This window comes from Apodemus sylvaticus, chromosome 2, assembly GCF_947179515.1.
Source record: "Apodemus sylvaticus chromosome 2, mApoSyl1.1, whole genome shotgun sequence".
In the NCBI taxonomy this organism is placed as follows: domain Eukaryota; kingdom Metazoa; phylum Chordata; class Mammalia; order Rodentia; family Muridae; genus Apodemus; species Apodemus sylvaticus.
This window is the reverse complement of record NC_067473.1, coordinates 83,454,926-83,482,513: the sequence shown is the minus strand read 5'-3', so window position 1 is coordinate 83,482,513 and position 27,588 is coordinate 83,454,926. Positions and strand designations below refer to the sequence as shown.

Genomic DNA, 27,588 nt, shown 5'->3' with positions numbered 1-27,588 from the left:
TTAAATCAGGATCAGATAAAGCATATAAACAGTCTCATAAACCCTAAAGAAATAGAAGTAATCATTAATATTCTCCCATCCAAAAAAAGCCTAGGACCAGATGGTTTTAGTGCAGAATTCTATTAGACCTTCAAGAAAGACCTAATACCAATACTCTTCAAAACATTCCACAAAATGGAAACAGAGAGTACACTACCCAACTCATTCTAAGAAGCTATAATTATGCTACATACATACATGCTAATTGTATAATAAAACTACACAAAGATCCAACATTGGAAAAGCACTTCAGACCAATTTCCCTTATAAACACTGATACATGATTACTTAGTAAAATTTTTGCCAACTGAATCCAAGAACACATCAAAACAGTCTTTCACCCCAATCAAGTAGGCTTCATCCCAGGAATGCAGGGATGTTTCAATAAATGGAAATCCATCAATGTAATCTACAATACAAACAAACTCAAAGAAAAAAAATACACAAAGTCATTTCACTAGATGTTGAAAAAGCATTTGACAAAATTCAGCATTGCTTAATGTTAAAAGTCTTGGAAAGATCAGGAAATCAAGGTCCATACCTAAATATAGCAAAAGCAATATATAGCAAACCAGGATCCAACATCAAACTAAATGGAGAGAAACTTGAATCATTCCCACTAAAATCAGGGACTACACAAGGCTGACCTCTCTCTCCCTCTATATTCACTGTAGTGCTTGAATTTCCAGCTAGGGCAATTAGGAAACAAAAGTAGGTCAAAGGTATACAAATTGGAAAGAAGTCAAAATATTCCTACTTGCAGATGATATAATAGTATAATTAAGTGACCCCCAAAACCTGTACCAGAGAACTCCTAAAGCTGATAAACAACTTCAGCAAAGGGATGAACAAATTAGTAGCCTTCCTATACTCAAAGGATAAAGAGTATGAGAATAAAATTTGGGAAATGACACTCTTCACAATAATCACAAACAATGTAAAGTATCTTGGTGTGACTCTAACCAAACAAGTGAAAGATCTGTATGACAAGAACTTTAAGTTCCTGAAGAAGGAAATTAAAGAAGACTTCCAAAGATGGAAAGATCTCCCATGCTCATGGATTGGCAGGATTAATATAGTAAAAATGGCCATCTTGCCAAAAGCAGTATACAGATTTAATGCAATACCCATCAAAATTCCAACTCAATTCTTCATAGAGTTAGAAAGAGCAACTCTAAAATTCATCTGAAAGAACATAAAGCCCAGGATAGTGAAAACTATTTTTAAGAATAAAAGAAATTTTGGAGGTATTAGCACCAAGGACTTCAAGCTGTACTACAGAGCAATAGTGATAAAAACTGCATGGTATTGGTCCAATGACAGGCAAGTAAATCAATGGAATAGAATTGAAGACTCAGAAATGAACCGCCATACCTGTGATCACTTGATCTTTGACAAAGGAGCTAATATCATCCAGTGTTAAAAAGATTGCCTTTTCAACAAATGGTGCTTGTTCAACTGGCAGTTAGCATGGAGAAGAATGCAAATAGATCCGTTCTTACTTCCTTGTACAAAGCTCATGTACAAGTGGCTGAAGGGCCTCCACATAAAATCACATATACTGAAACTAATAGAAAAAAAGTGGGGAAGAGCCTCTAGCACATGGACACAGGGGAAAATTTCCCGAACAAAACAAGAGCTTATGCCCTAACATGGGACCTCATAAAATTACAAAGTTTCTGTAAGGCAAAGGACACCATCAAGAGGACAAATCGGCAACCAACAAATTGGGAAAAGATCTTCACCAATCCTACATCAGATAGAGGGCTAATATCCAATATATATAAAGAACTCAAGAAGTTAGACTCCAGAAAACCAAACAACCCTATTAAAAATGGGGTACAGAGTTAAACAAAGAATTCTCACCTGAAGAACTTCGGATGGCGGAGAAGCATCTTAAAAAATGCTCAACTTCATTAGTCATTAGGGAAATGCAAATCAAAACAACCCTAAGATTTCATCTTACACCAGTCAGAATGGCTAAGATTAAAAATTTAGGAGACAGCAGGTGTTGGAGAGGGTGTGGAGAAAGAGGAACACTCCTCCACTGCTGGTGGGGTTGCAAATTGGTACAACCACTCTGGAAATCAGTCTGGCGGTTCCTCCGAAAAATGGGCACCTCACTTCCAGAAGATCCTGCTATACCACTCCTGGGCATATACCCAGAAGACTCCCCACCATGTAATAAGGATACATGTTCTACTATGTTTATAGCAGCCCTATTTATAATTGCCAGATGCTGGAAAGAACCCAGGTATCCCTCAACAGAAGAGTGGATGCAAAAAATGTGGTATATCTACACAATGGAGTACTATTCAGCCATTAGAAACAATGAATTCATGAAATTCTTAGGCAAATGGATGGAGCTAGAGAATATCATACTCAGTGGGGTAACCCAGACTCAAAAGGTGAATCATGGTATGCACTCACTAATAAGCGGATATTAACCTAGAAAACTGGAATACCCAAAACATAATCCATACATCAAATGAGGTACAAGAAGAAAGGAGGAGTGGCCCCTGGTTCTGGAAAGACTCAGTGAAACAGTATTCAGCAAAACCAGAACGGGGAAGTGGGAAGGGGTGGATGGGAGGACAGGGGAAGAGAAGGGGGCTTACGGGACTTTCGGGGAGTGGGGGGGGGCTAGAAAAGGGGAAATCATTTGAAATGTAAATAAATTATATCGAATAAAAAAAATTAAAAAAAAATAACATACCAGGTTAAAAAAAAAAAAAAAGAACTGACAAATGGGATCTCATAAAATTACAAAGCTTCTGTAAGACAAAGGACACTATCAATAGGATAACAAAACAACAAACATAGCAACCAACAAATTGGGAAAAGATATTTACCACCCCTATATCCAATAGAGGGCTAATTTCCCGTCTATCTCAAGAAGTTAGACTCTAGAGCACCAAATAATGCTATTAATAATGGGATACAGATCTAAACAAAGAATTCTCAACTGAGCAATATGAAATGGCTGAGAAGCACCTAAAAAATGTTCAACATTCGTAGTCATCAGGCAAATGCACATCAATACAACCCTGAGATTTTACCTCACACCAATCAGAATGGCTAAGATCATAATCTCAGGTGACAGCAGGCGCTGTTGAGGATGTAGAGAAAGAAGAACACTCTTCCACTTCTGGTGGGATTATAAGCTGATATAACCATTCTGGAAGTCAGTTTGATGGTTCCTCAGAAAATTGGACATAGTACTACCAGAGGACCCAATTATACCAATTCTGGGCATAAATCCGGAAGATTCTCCAACAAGGACACATTTGTCCAACAAGGACACATTCTCCACTATGTTCATAGCAGCCTTATTTATTTATTTATTTATTTATTTATTTATTTATTTATATATATATTTTACTTTGAAAAATTTTTTTCTTTATTGATATATTTTTATTTACATTTCAAATGATTTCCCCTTTTCTTGGTCCGCACTCCCTGCAAGTCCCATAAGCCCTCTTCCCTCCCCCTGTTCCTCCATCTACCCCTTCCCACTTCCCTGTTCTGGTATTCCCCTATACTGTTGCATTGAGTCTTTCCAGAACCAGGGGCCACTCCTCCATTCTTTTTGGACATCATTTAATATGTGGATTATGCCTTGGGTATTCAAAGTTTCTAGGCTGATATCCACTTATCAGTGAGTGCATACCATGATTGATCTTTTGAGACTGTGTTACTTCACTTAGTATGATGTTCTCCAGCTCCATCCATTTGTCTAAGAATTTCATGAATTCATTGTTTCTAATGTCTGAATAGTACTCCATTGTATAAATATACATTGTGTAAATATATTTTTTATCCATTCCTACATTGAAGGATATCTGGGTTCTTTCCAGCTTCTGGCTACTACAAATAGGGCTGCTATGAGCATAGTGGAGCGTGTGTCCTTATTGCATGCTGAAGAATCCTCTGGGTATATGCCCAGGAGTGGTATAGCAGGGTCCTCAGGAAGTGTCATGCCCAGTTTTCTGAAAAACCACGAGACTGGTTTCCAAAGTGGTTGCAGCATCTTGCAATCCCACCAGCAGTGGAGGAGTGTTCCTCTTTCTCCACATCCTCGCCAACACCTGCTGTCTCCTGAATTTTTGACCTTAGCCATTCTGACTGGTGTGAGGTGAAATCTCAGGGTTGTTTTGATTTGCATTTCCCTAATGATTAATGATGTTGAACATTTCTTAAGGTGTTTCTCAGCCCTCCGAAGTTCTTCATGTGAAAATTCTTTGTTTAGCTCCATACCCCACTTTTTAATGGGGTTATTTGGTTCTCTGGGTTCTACCTTATTGAGTTCTTTGTATATATTAGATATTAGCCCTATGTAGGATTTAGGGTTGGTGAATATCCTTTCCCAATCTGTTGGTTGATGTTTTGTCCTTTTGACAGCGTCCTTTGTCTTACAGAAACTTTGTAGTTTTATGAGGTCCCATTTGTCAATTCTTGATCTTAGAGCGTAAACTATTGGTGTTCTATTCAGGAACTTTTCCCCTGTGCCCATGTCCTCAAGGGTCTTCCCCAGTTTCTTTTCTATTAGTTTCAATGTGTCAGGTCAGGTTTTATGTGGAGGTCCTTTATCTATTTGGAGTTGAGCTTGGTACAAGGAGATAAGAATGGGTCGATGCACATTCTTCTGCATGCTGACCTCCAATTGAACCAGCACTATTTGTTGAAAAGACTATCTTTTTTTCCACTGGATGCTTTCAGCTCTTTTGTCAAAGATCAAGTGACCATAGGTGTGTTGGTCCATTTCTGGGTCTTCAATCCTATTCCATTGATCTGCTTGCCTGACATTGTACCAATACCATGCAGTTTTTATCACTATTGTCTGTAGTAAAGTTTGAGGTCTGGGATACTGAATCCCCCTGAAGTTCTTTTACTGTTGAGAATAGTTTTAGCTATCCTGGGGTTTTTTTTGTTATTCCAGATGAATTTGAGAATTGCTCTTTCTAGCTCTATGAAGAACTGGGTTGGGATTTTTATGGGGATAGCATTGAATCTGTAGATTGCCTTTGGCAAGATGGCCATTTTAACTATATTAATCCTGCCAATCCACGAGCATGGCAGATTTTTACATTTTCTGAGATCTTCTTAGATTTTCTTCTTCAGAGGTCTGAAGTTTTGGTCATATAGGCCTTTCACTTGTTTGGTTAGAGTCACCCCAAGATACTTTATGCTGTTTGTGGCTAAAAGTGGTCTTTAATAACAATAAAAAACAACAGAAAGCCCACATACACATGGAAACTGAACAATACTCTACTCAATGATACTCAATTTCTTTTTTTAGTCAAGAAAGAAATAAAGAAAGAAATCAAAGCAGCCTTATTTATAATAGGCTAGAAAGCTAGAAAGAACCCAGATGTCCTTCAACAGAGGAATAAATACAGAAAATGTGGTACATTTACACAATGAAATAATACTCAGTTATTAAAAACAATAACTTCATGAAATTCTGAGGCAAATGGATGGAACTAGAAAATATCATCCTGAGTGAAGTAACTCAATCACAAAGAACACACATGATATGCACTCACTGATAAGTGGTTATTAACCCAGAAGATTGGAATACCCAAGATATAATTCACAGGCCAAACAAAGCTCAAGAAGAAGGAAGACCAAAGTATGGATACTTTGTTCCTTCTTAGAAGGGGGAACAAAATACCCATGGGAGGAACTACAGATACAAAATGTGGAGCAGAGACTGCCAATGGTAAAACCTTTCTTGATTTTCCCCCCTCCCCAAAGACCCCCAACCTCTCCTCCCACCCCTAGCCACATATATGCCCCTCCACCCTACACACTCCCACCTTACCCCCCTTGGATTCCCTTTATTGGGGCCTCTATTGAGCCTTTACCTGACTAAGGACCACTCCTCCCACTGATGCCCAACAAGGCTTTCCTCTGCCACATTTTTGGCTGGAACCATGTGTACCCTGTGGTTGATGGTTCAGTCCCTGGGGGTATTCGGGTGTCTGGGTTGCTGAAGTGATTGTTCTTCCTATGGGGCTATAAACTCCTTCAGCTCCTTAAGAGCACCCTTCAGCTCTCCCATTGGGGACCCCACACCCAGTCCAATAGTTGGTTGCTAGTTTCTGCCTCTGTATTTGTAAGGCTCTGGCAGGGCCTCCAGAAACAAACATGGCATGCTCCTTTTGGTATATGCTTCTTGTCATAGTGTCAGGGTTTGGTGACTGTTTATAGGGTGAGTTGCCAGGTAGGGCAGACTCTGGGTAGCCTTTACTTCAGTCTCTGCTCCACTCATTGTCTCCCTTATTGCTCCTGTGAGTATTATGTTCTCCTTCTTAGAGGAACCAAAGCGCCCTCACTTAAGTCCTCCTTCTTCTTGAGCTTCCTGTACTGGGTGAATTGTAACTTGTTTATTTTGAGCTTTTAGGCTAAAATCCACTTATTAGTGAGTGCATACCATGTGCTTTTATTTCGTGATTGGATTACCTCTCTCAGGATGACACTTTCTTGTTCCATCCATTTGCCTAAGAATTTGATGAATTCATTGTTTTTAATAGCTGAATAGTACTCCATTGTGTATATATACCACAGTTTCTGTGTCCATTCCTCTGCTGAGGGACATCTGGGTTCTTTCCAGCTTCTGGCTATTATTAATAAGGCAGCTATGAACATTGTGGAGCATGTGTTCTATTACATGTAGGAGCACCTTCTGGGTATATGCCCAGGAGTATTATAGCTGGGTCAGCAGGTAGTACTATATCTAATTTTCTCAGGAATTGCCAAACTGATTTCCAGAGTGGTGTTATCAGCTTGCAATCCCACCAACAATGGAGAAATGTTCCTTTTTTTCCCCACATCCTCTCCAGCATCTGCTGTCCCCTGAATTTTTCATCCTAGCCATTCTGACTGGTGTAAGGTGGAATCTCAGTGTTGTTTTGATTTGCATTTCCCTGATAACTAAGGATGTTGAATATTCCTTTAGGTGCTTTAGAGCCATTCCAGTTTCCTTAGTTGAGAATTCCCTCTTTAGTTCTGTACCCCATTTTTAATAGGGTTATTTGATTCTCTGGAGACTAACTTCTTGAGTTATTTGTATACATTGGATATTAGGCCTCTATTTGATGAAGGATTAGTAAAGATCTTTTCCAAATTTGTTGATTGCCATTTTGTCCTATTTGATCATGTACTTTGCCTTATAAAAGCTTTGCAATTTTATGAAGTCCCATTTGTCAATTCTTGTTCTTAGAGCATAAGCCATTGGTGTTCTGTTCAGGTACTTTTTTTCTACGCTCATGTGTTCAAGATTTGTTCCCACTTTCTCCTCTACAAGCTTCAGCGTGTCTGGTTTCATGTGTAGATCCTTGATCTATTTTAACTTGAGCTTTGGACAAGGAGATAAGACTAGATTTGCATTTTTCTGCATGCAGACCTCCAGTTGATCCAGCACCATTTGTTAAAAACATTGTCTTTTTTCCACTGAATGTTTTTAGCTCCTTTGTCAAATATCAAGTGACCATACGTGTCATGTTTTTTTTTTCTGGGTCTTCACTTCTATTTCATTTATCTTCCTGCCTATCTGCATACCAATACCAAACAGGTTTTATCACTATTGCTCTGCAGTAGAGCTTGAGGTCAGGGATGGTGATTCCCCCCAGAAGATCTTTTGTTGGAGAGAATAGATTTTGCTATCCTGGATTTTTTGTTATTCCAGATGAATTCAAGAATTGCTCTTTCTATATCTATGAAGAAATGATTTGGGATTTTGATGGGGATTGCATTGAATCTGTAGATTGCTTTCGGCAAGATGGCCATTTTTACTATATTGATTCTGCCAATCCATGAACATGGGAGATCTTTCCATCTTCTGAGACTTTCTTCAATTTCTTTCTTCAGAGGCTTAAAGTTCTTGTCATGTAGATCTTTTACTTGCTTCATTAGGGTCATACCTAGGTATAAAATATTATCTGGGACTATTGTGAAGGGTGTCATTTCCACAATTTCTTTCTCATCTTGTTTATCCTTTGAGTAGAGGAAGGTTACTGATTTGCTTGCGTTAATTTTATATCAGCCACTTTGCTGAAGTTGTTTATCAGCTTTAGGAGTTCTCTGGTGGAATTCTTGGGGTCACTTAAGTATACTACCATATCATTTGCAAATAGTGATAGTTTGACTTCTTCCTTTCCAATTCGTATACCTTTGACATCTTTTTGCTGCCTGATTACTCTGGCTAGGACTTCAAGTACTATATTGAATAGATAGGGAGAGTGGGAAGCCTTGTCTGGTCCCCGATTTTAGTGGGATTGCCTCAAGTTTCTCTCCATTTAGTTTGATGTTGGCTACAGGTTTGCAGTATATTGTTTTCACTGTTTCAATATGGACTTGGATTCCCGATCTCTCCAAGACTTTTATCATGAAGGGATGCTGGATTTTGTCAAGAGCTTTTTCAGCATCTAATGAAATTACTATGTGTTTTTTTCCTTTAGTTTTTTTTTTTTGTTTTTTTTGTTTTTTTTTTTTTTTTATGTAGTGGATTACGTTGACAGACTTCTGTATATTGAACCATCCCTGCATCCCTGGCATGAAGCCTACCTGATGGTGCTGAATTATAGTTTTGATGCATTCTTGGATTCAGTTGTGCAGGATTTTGTTCAGTATTTCTGCATCAATGTTCATGAGGGAGATTGGTCTGAAGTTCTCCTTCCTTGTTTGGTCTTTGTTTAGTTTAGGTCATAGAATGAGCTGGGTAGTGTTTCTTGAGTTTCTTTTTCATGGAAAAGTTGAAGAGTATAGGTGTTAAATCTTCTTTGAAGATCTGGTAGAATTCCCTGCTAAACCCATCTGGTCCTGGGCTTTTGTTTTTTAAATTTTATTTATTTATTTATTTTGATGGGAGACTATTAATGACTGCTTCCATTTCCTCAGGGCTTATGGGACTATTTAGATGGCATCTATCTAGAAAGTTGTCCATTTCATCTAGCTTTTCAAATTTTGTTGAGTATAAACTCTTGTAGTAGGATCTGATGATTTTTTGAACTTCCCCAGTTTCTTTTGTTATGTTTCCCTTTTCATTTCTGATTTTATTAATTTGGATACTGTCTCTGTGTCGTCTGGTTAGTCTGGTTTATCTATCTTGTTGGTTTTTTTTTCAAAGAACCAGCTCCTTGTTTTGTTGATTCTTTGTATATATTTCTTTTTGCTTCTGTTTGGTTGATTTCAGCTCTAAGTTTGACTATTTCCTGCTATCTACTCTTCTTGGGTATATTAGCTTCTTTTTGTTCTAGAGCTTTTAAGTGTACTGTCAAGCTGTTAGTGTAAGCTCTATCCATTCACTTTTTGGAAGCACTCAGAGCTATGAGATTTCCTCTTAGCACTGCTTTTATTGTGTCCCATAAATTTTGGTATGATGTGTCTTCATTTTCATTAAATTCTAAAAAGTCTTTAATTTCTTTCTTTATTTCTTCCTTAACCAAGCTATCGTTGAGAACAGCATTGTTCAAAGTCCACATGTATGTATGTTTTCCATTGTTTTTGTTTGAGCTTAAGACCAGCCTTTGGCCCTGGTGATCTGATAAGATACATGGAATACTTTCAATATTTCTGTATCTGCTGAGGCCTGTTTTGTGACCAATTATATGGTCAATTTTGGAGAAGGTACCATGAGGTGCTGAGAAGAAGGTATATTCTTTTGCTTTAGTATGTAATGTTCTATAAATATCGGTTAGATCCATTTGGTTCATAGCTTCAGTTAGATTCACTGTGTGTATGTTTCCATGATTTGTCCATTATTGAGAGTGGGGTGTTGAAGTTGCCTACTTTTATTGTGTGTGGTGCAATATGTACTTTGAGCTTTAGTAAAGCTTTTTTTTTTTTTTTTTTTTTTTTTTTTTTTTTTTTAATGTAGGTACCCTTATGTTGGGAGGCTGCTAGCTCTCAGATGATAAGCTGCTAACAGAATTCAAATGCCCTGTTGACACTGGTTCTCAAATGCCCCACTTCTACCTGTTCAAATGCCTTGCTGCTGCCAATTCTGGAATGCCCGGCTCCTGTCAGTTCTCTAGAGAGAATCAGGAAGCATGGCCCTCTCCATGCCAGATGTGATGCAGGTCTACCACATCCGAAGGAAAGGGGCTGTGATGTGTGTGTGGGGGTGGGGGATGGGGAGAGGGACGGGTAGAAAGGGTGGAAGGGGAGTGGTGATCTGCAGGTTGCTGGGTAGTGAGTCCCAGAGCAGAGCAGCTCAGGGACTCTAGGTGTGGGTGGTGATTCTTACCTAATACCCTGCTCCTGCTTCTCTAGAGAGTAACAGGAAGTGGGGTCCTCTCTGTGTCAGATGTGGTGCAGGTCTGAATGCATCTCTTTTATTTGCTTATGATATAATATAACTCAAAAGTAAAATTCTAAGCAGGGACTTCTCTAATCATTTATTACAGATTCATGATCCATTCTAACATCTAATTACAGCTCTTACTATAATGAAGAGAAATAGAAACACCTATCTGGGTCTTTGAAAGACATCTGTGTAGAATGAAACCTGAAGAAGTAGTTACATAGAAGAAATGTTACTATCTCATCTCCCTCTATACAAATATTTATATCATCTGGAGAATACGGTTTTGACTTTAAGGTTGCTAGAAATGGAAACCATCAAATGGAAACATGAACTTCCCTAATTCCAGGAGAATGGTGGAATAGAAACAGCTAAGCTCTGGGTTTCTCATATGTGAGCTATTCTCTTCAGGCATTAGCTCTCTCTCTCTCTCTCTCTCTCTCTCTCTCTCTCTCTGTGTGTGTGTGTGTGTGTGTGTATTAATTGTCTCCTTGTGAACAAACAAAAGTAGCAGTAATAATACCTCATTTAATAGAAGTAGGAAAACATTTTACATTCCCCAAGGTATCTGTCCTGCTTCCAAAACATTTATGGTGTCCTCTGTACATACTTGACAGAGGCTTCATGGACTCACCTAAAATGTAACATCTCTTTTACTAAAATTATGAAAATGTTACCTCTACAAACATACTTGGGGAAAGCCATTTTTCTTACAGAGCAAAAGGACAGGAGGTAATATAACTCAAATATCAGCAGAAATCAAGCTGTTGGACTAGAAATGTTGTTTGCTTGGTAGAATGTGTAGAAGTATTGTGTAGGTAGAACATCATGAAATAAATCAAACCTTGAAATTATAGGCACAAGCTAAAGAGAAAAACTCCAAGTCAATGGCAAGCAGAACACCTTCAGCAAGGTCATAGAAGAATATTGTTTCAAAACCACACCCATACAGATATAAGAACACAACACAAAAATGACAAGAGCAGAAACAAAAATTTCTATGCATCTTATAGTTAAAACACTAGCAATACAAAACAGCTTTTCAGTTCTATAAAGTCCAAGTTCTCACTTTTGGCCCTAACTTTTGGGGAAATGGAGTCCAATTCAGAAAGTCTGATTGCCTACTACCTGAATTCTTCTATCACTTTCAAAGTTTCATGTTTCATGTTTAGGACTTTAATCCTTTTATATTTCGTTTTGGTGCAAGGTGATAGTTATGGATTCATTATTTTGTGTGTGATCATCAAGTTTTGAAGATGCTTTCTTTTTTCCAGCATGTTTTTGGTATCACGTTCAACTATCAAATGATTGAATACCTCTATTCATGGATAGCTTTTTGACTTTGTCCCATTGGTCTACATGTCTGTGGTTTTTATGCCAGTACCACATTGTTGTTATTACTATGGCTCAGAAATGGTAACAGATCAGCACTGTTCTTGCTCAGGGTTGATTTAGCTATGTCAGGTCTTTTGTTTGTCTTTTTAGGATAGTTTTATCTATTTTTGTAAAAAATGAGATTAGCATTGTGACTAGGATTGCATTGAATCCATAAAAAACTCTTAGAACCATGTTTATTTTCACAAGATCAATTCTACTGATTCACAAACATGGAATGCTGTTGTGGTTTTAATATGCTTGGCCCAGGAGGTGGTCTTATTAGGGGGTATTGCCTTGAAAGAGGTGTGGCCTTGTTGGAGGAAAGATGTCACTGTGGGGATGGGCTTTGAGACTCTCTTTCTAGCTGCCTGGAAGACAGTATTCTCTTGATTTCCTTTAGAACTTTTTTCTTCTTCACTAACACCATGTCTGCCTGGAAGCTGCCATTCTTCTTGTCATGATGATAATAGATTGAACCTCTGAACCTGTAAGCCAGTCTTAAATGTTGTACATCATAAGATTTATAGTGTTTCTTCACAGCAATGGAAACCCTAAGACAGATGCCTTTCCATATTTTAATGTTTTTCTGTGTCTTATTCTTCATAACTTTAAACTTTTAATGATAGAGGTTACTCACTTCCTCAGTTAGGTTTATTCCTACTTTTGTTTTGGAGGCTATTGTGTATGGACATGTTTCTAATGATCTTTCCTGTTGTTGGTGTAAACAAGAGCTACTGATTTGTGAAAATTGATTATGTATATTGACAAATGAATAAATTTGTGTATTATTTCTAGGAAGTTTTGAGAATTGGATTAGTTTTAATATATAGTATTACATCATCTGCAAATAAGAATAGTTAGGCTACTTTTCTTATTTACATCCCTTTAATTCTCTTTTGCTTCTTATTGCTCCAGCTAATTCTTCAAGCATAATATTGAAAAAGAGTGAGTACATTGGCCATTCTTCTCTTATTCCTGATTTCAGTTAAGATTTTCTTAATCTTTTTTTTTTTCCATTTAGAATCATGTTGTCTGGGTTTCTTGTATATAGCCATCTCAGTTATTTTTCTCTTGGGGTGAAGAGACACCATGGTAAAGGCAACTCTTACAAAGGAAAGCATTTAACTGAGGCATTGCTTATCAATTTAGAGGGTTAATCCATGCTCATCACAGCAGGAAGCAAATAGAAATAGTACTGGAGCAGCCTCTAAGAGCTTTATATCCTTATCCACAGGAAGCAGGCAGAAAGAGAGAGGAGGAGGAATGGAGTGGAGGACATAGGATGTGAGAGAAGAGCAGAGGACACTACTTGACATAAGATCTTCCAGCCTCCAATCCCACCCCCAGTGATACATTTCCTCCGACAAGGCCACACCTCCTAATCTTTCCCAAATAGTTCTATTCAGTGAGGGCCAAACATTTAAGGGCTTCTACATATTGACTCATGTTCTCCCATAATTCCCTATGGAATTTTTCTGTTACCTCTTTAAGGGGTTCTACCTCTTGACCCATGTTCTCCTGTATTTCTTTAAGGGTTTTCTGTGTTTCCTCTTTAAGGGCTTCAACTGTTGACCCATGTTCTCCTGTATTTCCTTAAGGGAGTTATTTATATCTTTCTGCATCTGATGAGATAATCATCTGTTTTTTTTTTTTTTGTCTTTAAGTCTTTTTCTGTGTTTTAATACATCTAGTGAGTTGTAGTTGTTGAACCATAATCCCTCCATTACAGGTATAAAGCCAAGTTGGCCATGTGATATCATTTTCAAGTATATCTGCATCTTGTTTGTAAGTATTTTATTGAGCAAATTTCAGTCTTTGTTTATCAAGGCAGGATTTCAATCTTTATGAATTTGTAAAGATTTATTTTGCATTTCCACATAATGTCTATATGAGAAAACCATGTGCTGCTGAGTACAATGAATATTTTTGGAGTTTGCATAGACTATTTTGGAAGTATCTGTTAAGTCCTTTTGATGTTTGATATCAGTTAATTCCAATGTTTTTGTGCATTTTATTGTCCAGATGACCTATTGAAGAAAGTTGGGTATTGAAATCACCTCTGATTAGATTGATGTTAATCTGTGTCCTTTAATCCAGTAGTAGGTCTTTTTCCCATGAAAATGGGTGCCACTGTGTTTGATGAGTAAATTATTAGAATAGTAGTATATTCTTGGTTAACTGCTCTCTTAATAAAAATTAAATATCTGCCTCTATCTCTTCTGATTAGTTTTCATATGAAATATGTTCTTTCAGATATTAGGATAGTGACATCTGCTTGCTCCCTGGTCCCACTTGATTAGAGTACTTTTGTTCATCCTTTTAGTCTAAGGTGGTGCCTGTCTTTAAGGACAAGATATGGTACGTTTTATAAAATATAGATTAATGGATTTTGTTTCTTGATCCATGTACTTGGCCTGTGACTTTTGAATGGAAAATTGAGGCCCTGCTGTTTAAAGTTAGTATTTACATGTGTGTGTTAATTGTGGTGCATTATGTCTTTTGATGGTGTTGTTTATATTATTAGTACTCCTTTGTGTTTTAATAATTGTGGTTTTGTATTTCTTTCCACAACCATTTGGCTATGCTCATTCTACAGACTGAAGAATCACTTCCTATATTTTGTTCAGGTTTGATTTGTTGATTACAATTATTTTAGGTTCTTTATATTATGGTAAGTTTTTCTTTCCTCTTCAAAGATATGGCAGATAATTTTTCTGGTTATATTACTCTACTCTGGTCTTCATAGTCTTTTACATCTTGGAATGCATTATTCCAGGTTCTTCTGGCTTTGTATATTACCATTGTGAAATCAGCTGATATTCTATGGGTTTTCCTTTATATGTTACTTGCAGTTTTCTCTTGAAGCTTTCAATATATTTTCTTAAACATGTACAATTAATATTTGGATTATGTGGGAAATTGCTGGATAGAAAATTAACACAGAAAAATGTGGAGCTTCCTTATATACAAATGAATAATGGACTGAGAAAGATATCAGGGAAACAAGGACGTTCAAAATTATAAAATATCATGGGCTAACTTTAATTAAACAAAGACTCATGATAAGACTCATGATAAACAATTTAAGACATTGAAGAAAGAAATTGAAAAAGTTATCAGAAGGTGGAAAGACATCTCATGCTCATAATTCAGTAGGATTACTATAGTAAAAATGGCTGTCTTACTAAAAGCAATCTACAGATTCAATGTAATCCCTCTCAAAATTCCAACAGTTTCCACAGAATTGATAATTTTCAACTCCTATTGAAAAGAAACAACAAACAAACAAACAAACAAACAAAAATCCTCAACATAGCTAAAGCACTCCTAAAAAAAAATCCTGCTAGATATATGACTATCTCTCATCTAACATTGTACCACAGAGCTATAATAATAAAAACAGCATGGCATTTCACAAAAACAAACCTATTGATCAGTGGAATTGAATTGAAGACCCAGACATAAATCTATATACCTGTATGTTAGAGGCACAGTGGGTTTGGACTTATAGACAAGCAATTGAGGTACCAGAAATGTTAAACACATAGATATGCTCTTCAAAGTGAAAGGTGATAACCTGTTTTCTTGCTAGAAAGCTTGGAGTAGACATGGTTAATAGCCTGGTGACTGCTGTGATATATATCTGACAGAGACCACATCAGATCCTCCCCAAGACTTCTGTCTTGAGCTTGTTTGTTTCGGTCAGTTTGGAGACCCTATCTTTATGGATGCTCTCACTTGTAATTTACAAAGGGTTTTCATGTAGTCCTGTCCTTAGATTTGTTGTGCACATGGGATTGAGTTAATTATTACCAGGAAAATTTTCACTAAATTGTGTTGTGCTTAAATATACCTAAACTAAACTACGTGGGTCAGACATTCAAAGTTTGAATCAACTTGGACTACTGAGTTTTTCTGAATGAAATTACCTACCTTTTTGCCTCACCTGGGGATGAAACAAAACAAACAAACAAACAAACAAACAAACAAATCATCTGCAGTGAGGTAACTCAGACCCAGAAAGGCAATTTGTCTTTATGTGGATTTTAGTTGTTAAGTGATTGATTAAAAAAAAAAATCCCTACAATTGCCACAAATTTAAGTAAAGTGTAAGGGATGGGGGCAGGGTAGGGATGGATCTCCTAAGGAAGAGGAAAAAGTTCTGGATACACAGAGGTAGGTAGAATGGGTGGATTAAAGAGGGAGGGGGGTAAGAAATGGTCAAGGTGAATTTGGTCCTGCAGATCCAGTCTGGAGGCTTCTGGCAATAGCCTCCCGGTTGGTCTCTGCCTTTGGATCGGGAACTGCCATCTCCAAGTAGTGCAGGAAGCCAGCTATACACCCAGCAGCCAGTGAGGAGGAGACAGCAACACAGCCTGCATCCAGAGCTGATCGGGCCCACGGTGGTACATACCCAAATACAACTATAAAAGAGAGGGTCTCGGCTGCCATCTTTGCTTCTGTGACTGTGCAACAGATTGGTAGGCAGGTTTCACCAGAGTAGAGTATCACTTTGAACACACTGAACCAGGACTCCACCTCCAACCAGGAACTCTACAGCACCACAGCAATTTGTGCCAGGAGAAAGCAGTTCACCCAAGGTTATTGAGATAGGCCTACAGGCACACACACAGGAGGGGCAAGGTCTATCCAGTGACAGCAGGCCCAACTAACACCAGAGATAACCAGATGGCAAAAGGCAAATGTGGGAACGTTGCTAGCAGAAATCAAGGCAATATGGCACCATCCAAACCCAATTCTCCCACAACAGCAAGTTCTGGATACCCCAACACACCGGGAAAGCAAGATTTGGATTTAAAATCACAGGTCATGATGCTGATGGAGGACTTCATGGAGGGCTTCAAGAAGGACATAAATAACTCCCTTAAAGAAATACAAGATAACACAAGTAAACAGCGAGAAGCCCTTGAAGAACTAAGGGAAAGCACAACAAAACAGGTGAAGGAATTAAACAAAGCCATCCAGGATCTAAAGAAGTAGGTAGAAATAATAATGAAATCACAAAGGGAGACAACTCACAACATAGAAAATTTAGTAAAGAAGTCAGGAGTCATGGATCCAAGTATCAACAACAGAATACAGGGGATGGAAAAGAGAATCTCAGATGCAGAAGATAGCATAGAAACATTGATACAATAGTCAAAGAAAATGAAAAATGCAAAAATCTCCTGGCACAAAATATCCAGGAAATGCAGGACAAAATGAGAAGACCAAACCTAAGGATTATAGGCATAGAAGAGAGTGAAGATCTCCAATTGAAAGGGCCAGTAAATGTCTTCAACAAAATTATAGAAGAGAACTTCCCTAACCTAAAGAAAGAGATGCCCATGAACATACAAGAAGCCTGAAGAACTCCAAATAGATTTGACCAGAAAAGAAATTCATCCCTCATATAATAATTAAAACAACAAATGAACTAAACAAAGAAAGAATATTAAAAGCAGTAAGGGAAAAAGATCAAGTAACATATAAAGGTATAGCTATCAGAATTACACCAGATTGCTCGCCAGAGACTATGAAAGCCAGAAGAGCCTGGGCAGACGTCAAACATACCCTATGGGAAAACAAATGCCAACCCAAATTGCTATTTCCAGCAAATCTCTCAATTACCATAAATGGAGAAACCAAGGTTTTTCATGACAAAAAAAATTTACACAGGATCTTACCACAAATCCAGCCCTTCAAAGGATAAGAATGGAAAACACTAACAAAGGGAGGGAAGCTACACACAAGAAAAAGCAAGAAAGTAAACTCCTTTCAACAAACCCAAAAGAAGATATACAGACAAACATAAAAATTATATAAAAAAAACAGCAGGAAGCAATAATCACTATTCCTTGATATCTCTTAACATCAATGGAATCAATTCCCCAATAAAAAGACATAGACTAACAGACTGGATTCGTAAACAAGACCCAATATTTTGCTGCATACAGGAAACACATCTCAGTGTCAAAGACAAACACTACCTAAGAGTAAAAGGCTGGAAAACAGTCCTCCAAGCAAATGTCCCAGATAACAAGATGGAGTAGCCATTCTAATATCAGATAAAATAGACTTTCAACCAAAAGTCATCAAAAAAGATATAGAAAGCCACTTTATACTCATCAAAGGAAAAATCTACCAGGAGGAAATCTCAGTTTTGAACATCTATGCCCCAAGTACAAGGGCACCCACATTTGTAAAGGAAACCTTACTAAAGCTTAAAGCATACATCACACCCACACAATAATTGTGGGGAACTTAAACACCCCACTCTCTTCAATGGACAGATCAGGGAAACACAAGCTAAATGTAGCCACAGTGAAACTAACAGAAGTTTTAGACCAAATGGACTTAATAGATATCTATAGAACATTTCATCCTAATCAAAAGGATATACCTTCTTCTCAGCACCTCATGGTACCTTCTCCAAAATTGACCACAAAACAGACCTCAACAGATATAAGATGATCGAATTAATTCCATGCCTCCTATCAGATCACTATGGAATAAGGGTCGTCTTCAATAGCAACAAAAATAACAAAAAGCCCACATACACATGGAAGCTGAACAATTCTCTACTCAATGATAAGAAATAAGGAAAGAAATAAGGTCAAGGAAGAAATAAGGAAAGAAATCAAAGACTATTTAGAATTTAATGAAAATGAAGGCACAACATACCCAAATTTATGGGACACAATGAAAGCAGTGTTAAGAGGAAAAGTCATAGCTCTGAGTGCCTACAAAAAGAAGTTGGAGAGAGCACACACTAGCAGTTTAACAGAACACCTGAAAGCTTTAGAACAAAAAGAAGCTAATACACGCAAGAGGAGTAGAAGGCAGGAAATCATGAAACTCAGGGCTGAAATCAACCAAGTTGAAAGTTATTGAAAGAATCAACAAAAGTAGGAGCTGGTTCTTTGAGAAAATCAACAAGGTAGGTAAAGCTTTAGCCAGACTAACCAGAGGGCACAGAGACAGTACCCAAATTAACAAAATCAGAAATGAAAAGGGTGATATAACAGCAGAAACTGAGGATATCCAAAAAATTATCATATCCTACTACAAAAGCTTATGCTCAACAAAACTGGAAAATCTGGAGGAAATGGACAATGTCCTAGACAGATACCAATTACCAAAATTTATTTAGGATCAAATAGACCATCTAAACAGATGTATAATCCCTAAAGAAATAGAAGTGGTGATTGCCAAGAACACATCAAAACAATCATTCTCCATGACCAAGTAAACTTCATCCCAGGGATGCAGGGATGGTTCAATATATGGAAATCGAAACAAACTCAAAGAAAAAAAAACCACATGGTCATTTCATTAGATGCTGAAAAAGCATTTGACAAAATTCAGCATCCTTTCATGTTAAAGGTCTTAGAAAGAACAGGAATTCAAGGACCATACCTAAACATAATAAAAGCAATATACAGCAAACCAGTAGCCAACATCAAACTAAATGGAGAGAAACTTGATTCAATCCCACTAAAATCTGGGATTAGACAAGGCTGCCCTCTCTCTCCATATTTATTCAATATAGAACTTGAAGTTCTAGCTAGAGCAATTAGACAACAAAAGCAGGTCAAAGGCATACAAATTAGAAAGGAAGAAGTCAAACTGTCATATCATATTTGCAGATGATATGATAATATTCTTAAGTGACCCCAAAAAACTCCACCAGAGAACTCCTACAGCTGATAAACAACTTCAGCAAGGTAGCTGGTTATAAAATTAACTCAAGCAAATCAGTAGCCTTCCTATACTCAAAGGATAAGCAGACTGAGAAAGAAATTTGGGAAACGACACCCTTCACAATAGCCACAGACAATATAAAGTATCTTGATTTGACTGCAACCAAACAGGTGAAAGATCTGTATGACAGGAACTTTAAGTCTTTGAAGAAAGAAATCTAAGAAGACCCCAGAAGATGGAAAAATCTTCCTTGCTCTTGGATTGGCAGGATTAACATAGTTAAAATGTACATCTTGCCAAAAGCAATCTACAGATTCAATGCAATCCCCATCAAAATCCCAACTCAGTTCTTCATAGAGTTATAAGGAGCAATTCTCAAATTTATCTGGAATAACAAAAAACCCAGGATAGAGAAAACTATTCTCAACAGTAAAAGAACTTCTGGGGGAATCAGTATCTCAGACCTCAAGCAATACCACAGAGCAATAGTGTTAAAAACTGCATGGTATTGTTACAGTGACAGGCAAGTGGACCAAGGGAATAGGATTGAAGAACCAGAAATGAACCCACACACTTATGGTCACTTGATCTTCAACAAAGGAGCTGAAAATATCCAGTGGAAAAAAGATAGCCTTTTCAACAAATGGTGCTGGTTCAGTTGGAGGTCAGCATGCTGGAGAATGTGAATTGACCCATTCTTATCTCCTGTACTAAGCTCAACTCCAAGTGAATCAAGGACCTCCACATAAAACCAGACACATTGAAACTAATAGAAAAGAAACTGGGGAAGACCCTTGAGGACATGGGCACAGGGGAAAATTTCCTGAACAGAACACCAATAGCTTATGTTCTAAGATCAAGAATTGACAAATGGGACCTCATAAAATTACAAAGTTTCTGTAAGGCAAAAAAAGTTTCTGTAAGACATTGCCATAAGACAAAACAGCAAGCAACAAATTGGGAAAAGATCTTCACCAACCCTAAATCCGACAGAGGGCTAATATCCAATATATACAAAGAACTCAAGAAGCTAGACCCTAGAGAACCTATAAGTACTTTCTGTATGCATAATTGTGACATTTAGATTGGTGATTTTCTGAGATTTCTTTGTGTGTGAACATATGCAGATCCATGTCTGTGTTTTTTTGTGGATTTTTTCCTTGTTGTCCACCTTTCTCTTTTATTTTTTTCCTATTCTGATTTGTTTGATTTTGCTTTCTTATTCTTGTTTATTTAATTATTATTACTTAGATACCTGTTTGTTCTCTATGAGAGACAAAAAGGCTCTAGATCCAGATAAGAGGGGAGGTGGGAAGGAACTGGGAGGGACTGGGGAGAGAATATATTCTGATTATATCGTATCACCAAGGAGCATCTTCAAGTTACTTTAGCATCAAGAAAACATTTATGGTATAAAGCAAAAATGAGAAAGTAAAAGATTTCATGTGGAAATATCAATTTATGGTGTTTGATAAACTTAAAGAACTCTATACTTCTTGGCAGCAGAAATGTCATAGAATATATATGTGTGATATTTCAAATTTTATTTAAATTGTATGAAGAATCTTGATTTGTTACTTGAACCATTAAATTTTAAGAAGAATATTTTTTAGCAAAAAAATGTTAGGGGTTGCATCAGCATTCAAACCTCTTTAACTCCAGTTCCAGAGGATCCCATGTTCTTTTCTCTGTGGGCACCAGGAATACACACATGCATACATGGTGGTACAACTTTTATACTTATAAATAAAAGAAATAAATGTATTTTATTAAAGAAGTGAAAACTTACCTTCTTTAAAAATATCTGTTTTATTTTGACCTCAAATTTTTCAGCAAATTGATTATTCTCTTATCAGAACTGATTTGTACCAAAGGAGTAATTGTTGGATAGGCATTTACCACAAACTTCTGAACAGTCACTATGACTGAGTTGTACCTCCACAACAGGATTAAAGTGAATGAGATGATGAAGTCCACCCAGTACATGACCACAAAGAAAACCACCAGCAGCAAGATTGTCTGGGTGGCCCTTTTTTCAGGGGATGCTCTCAAGTGGCTGACACTATGAAGATGCTTGCATTGCCTCTGATGTCTGAACAAGATAAACACTATGTGTGTGCTTGCAGTCAGCATGACTCCTACAAGAAATACATCTCTGGACATCGTCACTGTTAACATCAATCCCCTGATGATGTGGTTTACAGGGACGAGTAAGCAGGATTTTGAGACTTTTATCTGGTTGATCTCACTCACATTGGTAAAACCAGCAACATAAAAGAACCATCTACTACTGAATAACAAATTGAAGGACCAAAGACAGAAAAAGACATAAATGATGTATGTTTTAAGTTTATGTTTAAATTTTGCCAATGAAGAGGTACTGGGACTGATCATGATAGCCTGGAACACACTCAGAAGGCAGGTGATGCAGATAGAGAGGCCTCTCATAACTCTGTTTATGTAAAAAGTTGTCTTACATTTGAAGTCAGCCCCAAATTTTAATGACTCTAATATGTCTTCAATCAAAGTGTCCCCTCCAGTGAGGATCATCATCATGTGGATGAAGGTCAGTTGGCAGGAGATCAGGTCCATGGGCTTAGGTCTGTGACCTAGGATTATAAAAGTATATAAAAAAAGTAGAAGCATATTGGCTAGGACTCCAAGTCCACCTTGGAAATAAAGGACAGTGTTTGATGAGGACATAAGTGAAAAGACTATTCATCAAAAAGTCTGAGAGGGGGAAAAAGCAGAGAGGAAACATTTCACATATCTAGAAAAAATTAAAATAGAGTATACATCAAATTTATGATTCAGATCCATAGTGTATGTATTTCTATCTCTGTATTTATCTGTATTGTGTTTCATCTACTCATTATTGATAGCCTGTGTCTATAATTTTAATGTCCCAGATTGTATATCATACCCTAAATATCTATGTTTTACACTGATCTCCTATATATATCCCATATTATAGAAAATGCATGCATTCACAGTGACATCTATCCAGAAGATGCACTTTGTGTGTTTGTATTTCCCCTGAGTCTCATGTCTTAGAAATTCATTCCTATTGACTTAAATTGTCTCACTTTGTAATTATCACCTAAAACAGTAGTAGTAATGGGCACAGAATTTTGATCACATTTGTACAACTCAAGAAAAATAATGTCATTCTGGGAAAAAGAATCACAATGGAAAAAAAAAAAAACAGACCTCAGTACATGATTTTACTGTGCTCTCTTTTGCAACTATTCATGTTTTAACTCATAATTATAATAGAATCACAGTTTTAATTAATGATATCCCTATTTTTATCAGCAAAATGTCTTTTGCATTCCATCTGTTTTTATCTTTCATTTTCCAAGAAATCTTACATTCCCAGAATCTGGAATTCATACATACATAGATACAGTTGGAGATCATTAGTGCACTCTTCACACTCTATTCATTGTATAACAGTTAATTATGATAGTAAATAGTCTTCCAGTTCAGTTCCCATCCAATTTAAACCCTTTGTAAACTCCACTCCAGGTTTAAAGAACTAGTTCATAGGCATCACAACAAACACTATTTTTCTTTGCTTTTTGTGGGGGAAGGAAGTAAGTCATCAACAGTATAATCCCTATGGCTTTTCCAGCCATCCATGTTGTTAATTTACCTACCCCCTACACATTCTGTATTTATCTCATTCACCCTTACTTAAAAACGCACCCATTTTTAAAAATTTCCTTATGAGATCAATTGTATTCTGCTACTCTCCTTTATTCTCCTCCCAGCTTTGTTTGGATTTACTTTCCTAAGAAGTTTATCTTTTCCATTTTCCTTTTTTTATGTTATGAATAAATATTTTTTTAATATCATCAGAAGGTGGTAGGTTTTTTTTGTGTGTTTTGTTTTGTTTTGTTTATTTTTGGATATAAGATTTAATTATCTATATATAGCTCCCTGGCCTGAGACTTGCTATACAGATCATGTTGTTCTAGAACACAAAGATTCTTTTGCATTTGCCTTCTCAATGCTGAGCTTAAAAGCAAAAATATAAGACCTGTGAGATAGTTCACCAGGTAAGAATACTGACTCCTCTTCCAGAGAACCTGTGTTGCATTCCTAGTATCCACGTGGCTGCTTACAACTCCCATTCCTGAAAATCCCATTCTCTATTCTGTAGAGATTGTGATGCAGAGACAAACATACAGGTGAACTACCCATGCACTAAAGTCATTAAAACTTAAACATAAATGGCAGAATCCACCACACTGGGTACTTGGTAGTGCTTTACATTTGGCACTTTACTAAATTTGCACCCGAGGCACTTCTTCAAAGATGCTTACACCTTGGACTTGCAGCATCATTGGTTCCTTTTTCGTCTGTTCCACTTATGTCCATAATACTATCTTGTACTATTGAGTATATGTTGTGTCTGAAAAGGTTACTTTTAAAGGATAGCATCGTTTGACCAAATCCTTAGATATTTCTGCACTCATATATTGAAGTAAAAACCATCGAAAAGTCAGTTGTCAATTGTAAAAGTTCATTTTTCTATCCTGCTCTTGCTCTGAATAATGACATGAAGATTGTTAGGTTATGAGATCACTTGTATCATACCATTTCCCTTTTTTCCTCTTTCTTTTCCCTCAATTTTCCTAAGTACTCCCCACCTGCTGCTTTCCCATTTCCCTTATGAGATCACTTGTATTCTGCTATTCTCTCTATTGCCTTCATCCCCATCCCTATCCTGGCAAAGGTCTTGTTTTATTTTCCTAGTTTCTGTAGTTTCTACAGACTATATAATTACATTTGAAGATGTAGAGCTCTCCAATATAAAAGAATATGTGACTCTAAGGCCAACACATAAATTTTCAACATTATGACAATCATGAACTCACTGAAGATGGCCATAGAGTGATTTTGTTTTGAAATTTCTGTTTTAAAGAGATTTCTTCCCATGCAGAGAAAATCAAGGTCCCCAGTGTTATTATTCATCATCAATAACTTTGATATTTATATTAGTTATTTGTCTTGGTTACCAAGCTCAATTTAATATTGAATTAATTTAATTTAGTACTTTAAAGTCAGCTTTAAGATAGAGAAATACAGAATGACTATACTGACTTTTGTTAAAAAGGGTGCCAAACTATATATTCAAGTTCACTTTTATATTTCACATATATAGGTGCATGCATGTATGTGTGGAAACCAGGCAGAAATTTAGTGGGTGAGACCATCCTATAACATTTCTATGTATATGATACCATGACTCACATATTTTATGCTCACATAATTTTTGCTTCTAAAATCTTAACTAGTAAAGGAATGGATTAATCCCAAGTGCCAGAGTCAAACATTTGCTTCTCTCAGTAACATATATTTCTAGTAACTATATAGTGCTGTTGTGTCTTTTAAGAGTTCCAGTATGAAAACTAGTGAGATGGTTCAGTGGTTAAGAACATTTTTTACTCTTGCAAATGACAGGAGTTAGATTGCCAGCAATGACATAGTGGTTCATAACCATGTATAAATCTGGTTCCAGGGGATACATTACCCTATCTAACCCATGTCTTCAAGTGACACACCGACATACATGCAGGCAAAACTCTCTTTTTATAAATAAAACAAGTATTAAATAAATAAATAAATAAATGCTCTAAGATAATACTTAATTCAAGCCTTAGTCTGTGAATTGAACGCATTATAGCTATAGCACAATTCTAATTTTAAAATTGCAAATATTTGTAGAATTATTTATTATTACTTATATATCTTCAACTTATGAATATAGTATTATGAGTCATATAAAAAGATGATAATATAAGGTAAAAGATTGTAATCTAAAATGTTTTTTTCTTATCTGAAGGTTATGCAATGCCCTACTCTATATCATATTCATGGCTATGTAAATGTTTATCACATACAGAAAATGACACAAATTATGATTCATCAAGTAGAATCTTTCTCTGGGGGCTCACTGAAGCTGAGACTGGATCAGAAAAGACGAGATCTACCATGGCTACAAACTGAACTGTTAATGTATACATGCTCTGAGAAGTCATTTGTTTTATTTGAAAAAAAAAAGTGCAATGTTGGAGTCAATCTAAATATTTTGTACATTCTAATAAAGCACTCTAAAACTATGACACACATGCCCTCAAGCTCTGACGTTTTATGGCTTGTTTGTGTTTTGCTTCTGATTTTAAGACAAGAACTCACTATATAGCTGATGCAGAATTGAACTTGCTATATAGTCCAAGATGTTATCAAATTTATGTTCTGTATGTTTCTTCCTCCCAAATGATAGTTATTGGTTTACATATTAAACTGAACCATTTATTTTGATTTAAAGGTTAAGTATTTAACTTAGCTAATTTAATGTAGTTAAGTACTTAAGATTGGTATTTGATAACTCTGGAAGTTCCACAACAAAACAATAAAAAGGCTTATAATAATGTATATAAAAAGTCATAAAATAGAAGAAAATATCAGAGATAAAGCCTACAAAGTTGTATAGTTCCAGGGAGAATTGGATCCTTTATGACACACTGACTATGCATTGTATACATACCTCACAGTCTATAGCAGTGTGCAGGTTAGGGCTGTTCAGGTTGAAGTGAAAACACAGGCACACATTCAGAGCAGACACTGTAAATGTCAGTCATTGTTGTGCTTCTGGATTTCACAATACTTTTAGTTGTAAAATTTATTTGTATGTACTAAACCTCAAAGTATATCCATAAGCATTCATAGTAGTAGAGAAGCCATAACTATGAAACTTACTCAGAGCAAAACAGTAAGCAGTCTGGAGGCAGATGTCTGAAGAGAGCTGCAGCAAAGTTAACCAAGAGCTGCTTCATCCACATCTGCATTCTGAGAAAAATAGGTTTAATTTTTCATTGCTGTAATATTTGACTTTACAAGTCTTGTTTTATGATTGTTTCTGTATTCTGCTTTGTGAAGATTTAATAATACAATGGATATATATGAATATGCAAATATTTTAGATCAGAGGTATCTTTTTTTTCAACTGTCCTTTGGAAACTGATCTAACTGGAAGCATACAGACACTGACTAGAATATTACAATCTCACACTTATGAGCCAGTTCCCTGAGATGAAGCAGTGACAGCAAGTGTCACTGTGAGACTGTGAAGTAGTTACACCCAGAGCTTCATCATGAGTTGCATGGCATGAGTTTGGAAAAGATATGAAAATGTTAACTGAAAATGTGTGTGTGTGTGTGTGTGTGTGTGTGTGTGTGTGTGTGTGTGTGTGTGTGAAATTATTGGACTACTGGGTCTGAGAATAGATCAGTAGCATAGTGTATGTTAGGACTGTGATCATGAATAACTATATCACCTGAGTGAAAAACTGAGGGTTTTATCATTTTATGTTTGTGAAAATGAAATGGAGTTTAAGGAAAATGGAGAAAGTGTCCTCTGTTTTTTGGTTGACTTAATGAGATCTGTACTCTCTGCTGAGTGTACCAGTGAGTTACACAAAATGAAAATTCTGTAATAGTTGCAAACATAAACTAATGTTTATATCATGTGGTTTTTGTGGTTTGGCTAATCTGTGGCCAGTGACAATGACATTAACTGGCATCATTTTGCTGCATTTCTAAACAATAATTTCATAATTCTATACTATCCATTTCCACTTGAATTCATTTTTTCTATATTATATCAGTGTGTGTGTGTGTGTGTGTGTCAGAGGGAGAAGCGGGTGAAAGAGAGAGATAAGGAGATGAAGAAAGAGAGCAAGAGAGGGAGAGAGAGAAAGTAAGAGAGAGGGGGGAGGGAGGGAGTTTCACCCTGTAGTTCAGGCTGACTTTAATCAAACACATAATGCTCCTGCTTTAGCCTTGAAAGTGCTAGGATGATTGGCATGTGTCCCTGCATTTGATTCTCTTTAGTACATTAGTAAATGCTATTCTTGCAAAATAAAGATTGATTTGTGATAGTCAGCAGCTAAACTTAAATTTACTTGGCATTTTTTGGGGGGTATATTATTCATAAACATTAAATAAGTTATATTTGTTGGATATTTCTAGCTTAAGTTTCATGTAAACAATGGATATAGTCTGCTAACTTGAGAAAAGTATTAAAATGAGAAAATGCTAAATATTATTTAAATGTATCTTAACATTTTAAATGTAGTCCTGCAATGCAATAA

General features: G+C 36.6%; 1 protein-coding gene across 1 annotated transcript; it reads right to left on the bottom strand.

Annotated features, from left to right (window-relative positions):
• Positions 1 to 21,235: 21,235 nt before the first annotated feature.
• On the bottom strand, positions 21,236 to 22,129 carry LOC127678673 (vomeronasal type-1 receptor 90-like). The gene has a single exon (XM_052173808.1). It carries the CDS (start codon positions 22,127 to 22,129, stop codon positions 21,236 to 21,238), a length of 894 nt encoding a protein of 297 aa, XP_052029768.1.
• Between the last annotated feature and the right edge of the window lie 5,459 nt (positions 22,130 to 27,588).